Source organism: Loa loa (genome assembly GCF_000183805.2).
Source record: "Loa loa unplaced genomic scaffold supercont3.24, whole genome shotgun sequence".
Taxonomy (NCBI): Eukaryota; Metazoa; Nematoda; class Chromadorea; order Rhabditida; family Onchocercidae; genus Loa; species Loa loa.
In genome coordinates, this window is record NW_018108204.1 from 102,139 (window position 1) to 107,215 (window position 5,077).

The 5,077-nt window shown below is 31.9% G+C and overlaps 2 protein-coding genes across 2 annotated transcripts; one reads left to right on the forward strand and one right to left on the reverse strand.

Annotated features, from left to right (window-relative positions):
• Nucleotides 1-2,953: 2,953 nt before the first annotated feature.
• On the forward strand, nucleotides 2,954-4,300 carry LOAG_12491 (hypothetical protein; the record flags this gene model as incomplete). Its single annotated transcript, XM_003148002.1, has 5 exons — nucleotides 2,954-3,011; nucleotides 3,322-3,417; nucleotides 3,725-3,846; nucleotides 3,947-4,038; nucleotides 4,165-4,300. The coding sequence occupies 5 exons, from the start codon at nucleotides 2,954-2,956 to the stop codon at nucleotides 4,298-4,300; spliced, it is 504 nt and encodes a 167-aa protein (XP_003148050.1).
• A 202-nt stretch (nucleotides 4,301-4,502) lies between these two features.
• LOAG_16858 (hypothetical protein) lies at nucleotides 4,503-4,955 on the reverse strand (the record flags this gene model as incomplete). Its single annotated transcript, XM_020449516.1, has 1 exon — nucleotides 4,503-4,955. The coding sequence occupies one exon, from the start codon at nucleotides 4,953-4,955 to the stop codon at nucleotides 4,503-4,505; it is 453 nt and encodes a 150-aa protein (XP_020306937.1).
• Between the last annotated feature and the right edge of the window lie 122 nt (nucleotides 4,956-5,077).

Genomic DNA, 5,077 nt, shown 5'->3' on the forward strand with positions numbered 1-5,077 from the left:
TTTCTTGCTTCCTTTCATTTACAAAACGATTAGTTAAATTTTCACATGGACACATAAATTTTGTTTATAAGTTATACTTCTCGAATCCTTTCCGTCAATTTCAAACACTTTTGGGGGTTGTTACTTTGATGTTGAATTGTCAATCTCAAAACGTTGGTTAGTGCTTGGTGAGGCAATACCTGCTCAAGTATATATTGATAACAAGTATATATTGATATATATTGTATTTATTGATTTTTGCATTTTCTTGAAATTCTGAATAACAGATTTCAGATTTGAATTTTTGACATTTTGGACCATTGAAGAGCTTTTTCCCTACGATATGTTCAAAAAGAAATTTGCATAAATCTGACAAATCTATAAAATTTTCTCATTTATCGATAAGACAGAGAGTTTTTTGCATAGCGACATATCCGATGAAATATGGCAAAGAATGGTTCCAGGATACACTTGGTAAATCCATTACTGTCTTTTTCTCCGGTTTTAATTTTTTTTTTGCACCTTATTGACCTATCAATATTTAAATTTATTTGGGGATTGTTTCCCACATTAACTTTGTTTAATTATGGAGTCATCATCCTATAGTTTCTGACTAATTACCTATGGTAGCAATTTCATAAACTTGATAGTAAGTGTTGGCATGGATATACATAAAATACCCAGTGGATCGGTATAAATTCGCAAATTTAACGTACTAGCTTTGTACCGGGTTTCCAGATTAGTGGATGCATGACTTTCGAGTATGATTTCAAACTGGACATTGGCTTTGATAGGATCACAATGAGTAGCAGCGTGAAACATATTGTTTGTACCTTGACAGTTCGTTTTTTTCCTTTTTAAACTTTTTCATTCTTTGCAAACTATTGGGGTCAGTCATTGAATATTTTGAAATCACTGTTGGCCAAATAGTAAAGAAACTGCTTCATAGATGGTTCTAAGTTTGATTAAGGTCATTTACATGTGACAATTCTCGTGATATCTAACACTTACCATCATCAATTCCTTTAAAAATTCAAAACAATTAAAAACTTGAGAATGAATATTAGCATTTTATTTAGATCCCAATTTTCATCGGAACAAATTTTGCAACAGATGCAAATCTTCTACAGAAATCTGAATTTGAGGAAGGTGATATTTTCAAGTTTTCAAATATTAAAGCTAAGTGAAAATTTGCCTTATGAACATCAAGTAATAAAGGCATCATTCTAATTGAGTTGTAAATTAATTTTAGAAGAGAAAAATTTTTAGAAGATACGATTGTTCATGTGAGTTAAGGAATAGAAGAAGGTAGAAAAAGGTGGAATTTTAATTAAACCAATTGGAAGCAATAAGGATAATCAATTTTGTTCAGAATGGAAATTTCAGTCCTATTTAATTTTTATTTCATTCAATTTCATTGACCTAAAATCGAAAAAATTTTGCAGCAATTGTGTCATTTCCAAATTACTACGATCTCCCACACCATCGTATGAGGAATGCCTTTTAGAAACTTCCAGCCGTCACAGATAGCAACAACTTCGCCATTGACCGCTATCGAATATGATACTTCGAAAAATTTTATAAAAGAAAGTTAATCCTTCTGTAATTATTTTAGAAAATGTTATACTCTATTGTGTATTAAATGATAATTGGATTTCGTTTTTCAGAGTAATCGGAATAAAGTATATTAGCAGTGCTTTCATCAGAACTAACATTTCATCCACATTTCATTCCAAATTAATAGTACTTTTAATTAGTAATAACATTTAGAAATTATCCCGAAACAACTAATAGCATCAAAATTTCGATCTGAAATAAATTATGTATCGATTCATTGCATCCAATTAGGATATTTGTCTTTTGATAGTGCACAAATAGGCAGCAACAAAAGCCATGAAGAAAGAGCCCAATATTCCAATCTTCCGAAACATATGTTTTGCAAAGTTGGAAGAGGTATTCAGGGAGGTTCAAGATGAACCTGAATACCTCTCCCAACCTTGCAAGTTCAAGATGTCATAAACAAACGGACTTTATTTCTAAAAAATTGTCATAACTCATAAGATAGTAAAAATCGGGAAAATTCAAAATGACTTCGGGAAATATCAATTTCAAAAGAAAATTACCAAGATTTTAAATAAAAAGATGTACATGTTACGACATGAACTATTCCAGTACTTCTCAGTGTAGTTCAGTGAAATCTTCCAGTAAATAGAAAAAAATATCAGTGAGAAATGAAAATACTTTAAAACAATATCGTGGGAAAGAGAAATGAAAATGAGAAATAGCTAAAAAGATGTTAATATTTTCATCTCATAGTTTATTAAAATGGTAGTTAATAAAGAATTTTAATGTTTACAAGAAGGCAATGCTGATATTGGCTATATTGAAGTGTGGGAGAGGAATGAAAATGGCGTTTTGTTTGAATAAATGAAATTGTTGTTGCAATTTCATTAAATAAATTGTCAACAAACAGACATTTAAAAAATACGAAATAAAAAAGCGGTAATTAATGCGCGGTTACATCCATTTCCCCATAGAACTGATTGAATTTGACAGGTTGTTGGCTTTTCTTCCAGTCCAATCATTTTGCTTGACGATTGACCGTTCCCTGTGGTAGTTCACAATTGTCTTCATTTATTCTTGAGTAATATGCACGGCTACTGAATAGTCATTTTCAAATATTTGTTTATTCTTTTGATAATAAAAATGAGAATATAAATTTTGGAAATTTTCTGATAATTAAGCTTACTGCAGAAATAAGTTAGTTTGAAAGTAAATTTTACTTTTACAACTAAAATTGTAAAAAGGTTTATAGATAGGTTTACCTATAAGAAGGTTTGCAGTATATGTTCAATGATTCCATGTCAAAAGTAAATTGGTATTATCGAATTAATCGTGAAAACGGACGGAAATGTTCCGGATGCTATGAAATACTTTAGTGAGCTTTTATTTTTTATTTCAACTGCGTTATTAAATGGCAAAAGTTCTGAGGCGAACAAATACTTATCCGACAATGACACCGTTGAAGAAAGGTATGTTTTTTTATTTGCATATTAAAATATATTATGAATATTACAGCTAACCACGTCAAACATACGTTGCGTGACTTGTCTGAATTACATCACGTAGAGATATAAGTAGCAAAAACTTTGTAATATGTACACCATACATTCTACTTCCTATTCGAAGCTCTTATGGTTTATTATAAATTTTTTCTCATTTTATTACTTCCTGACAATTTGATTCCCAAAAAGTAACAAATCCAGAATTACTTAAAGTGACCAGAAGCCATTGTGGAGTAATGATTCAATTTGTTTGCGAGAGGAAACGAATTTGTTGCAGACAGCGAAAATAGTATCACGAAGATATTACGGAACAGTCTAATCGAGACAAAAAGTTTTTCAAGTGATAATTTTACTGAAGAAACTATTAATGAGGGTAGCAGAGCAAATGATATGATTATGTGATTGTAACAAGTTCCTTTGTATCCTATTTAAACCTTTTTACAATTATTGATTGAGGAAAGCCAAATAGTTCTTAGTTTCCGTTCAATTGAAATCATCTCACCTCATTCAGACTTGTTAGGTTATATTTGGTAGTTTGGAAATATTTGGGAAATCAATCCAAGGGACAAAACATCTACCTGTCCTTTCTCAATTCTGCCGTTGTATAGAAAGTATTTAAGTAGTATACTGGAGCAATTCATTACCCTATCAATTACTTCTTTCATTTTAGAATGTTTCAGGAACACTTTTTTATCTTGATCGCGATAATTCTACTAAAAGTAAAAAGAACACTTCCGAAATCCCTGACGATGAGAGCACTAAAACTAAATTACAGACTTTATGGATAAATGCAACTTACACAGTAATTTTTTATACAATAATACCTTAAGTGATGTTACATGTGTGGAAGTATATTTGTGTGCATGAACACTACCGTATCAGCCAATTTTTCATTGCTACAGGCTCTTGATATCGGTTTAAATATAACAAGAATGGTTGAATGCTCTGTGTGGAATGCATCGATGTTGATTAATTTCACTGATGCATTATGTGTGTAAGTTAGAATTGTTTGGAGTCAATAATTTTTTTTCTTCCTAATTTTTTATTTTCTTTTTTTCATTTCAAAGGATTTTTTCAATAAAATCCTTAAAGTATCAAAGTTTCTCAAGTAATATTTGAGAATTTCTCATGATCAAATGAATGTCACCGGCGATGATGCAAGCTGGACGACAAGCGGTGTAGAAATTTTGAACACAAAAGAACATCTCGAAGAACTGAAGTTGAATACAAGTTTACTTAATCAATATCAGGTTTGAATTACTTTATTTTAGTGCCTTATGGCAAGCACATTCTTTGCAGACAACTTTAATTTACTGAATTGTTAGTCCATGTGGTGGGTTTTTTCTGAATCGTGAAGTGTGATGTCGACCAATAGCCAAATATCGCCAGTGTTGTCGATCGGCTTCTTAAGATTCGTTAGGCTGCTTTGAATTGGGTTGTGTTGCGTATTGGGTTGAGTTAAGTTGAGTCAGGCTGAGTTGCGTTGAGTTGATCTGGGTTGCAAGAGGTTGAGCTGAATTGGGTCAGGCTGAGTTGCGTTAAATGTTGATTGTTTCGAACTGCGAATGATAAGAGTTTTGAATTGCTACGTACCATCGACAATGCTGATGTTCCTCCAGGATTATATCTTGGTTTTTGTCCTAACTTGTCGATTGTAAGTTTAGTGTCCATAAATGTGGAAGGATTCTGACTATTCTTGACCTGTTCGGTTACATGGACTATGTCCGACAAAAAATCTCTAAGTTTTGAAATTGACCAAGGCACCTCTACTTTCTTTTGAGTACATATCTTATTCAAAACCCATGATGGTAACTTACTTTCTATCGTGGTTTCGATACTTGAATGCTCCAAATTCTCTCCTATGGCTTCCAACTGACGTAGCACTCGCTCTATATTTTCGATAGTGGTCATCCATTCCTTTTCATTTCTTTTGATGGCTTGGAGTTCGTTGTATAATATCGTCGTTATTGTCGAGGGTCTCCATATTTATTTTAAGCAATCTTCTAATTACTTCGTAATTTCAGGTGCTATTT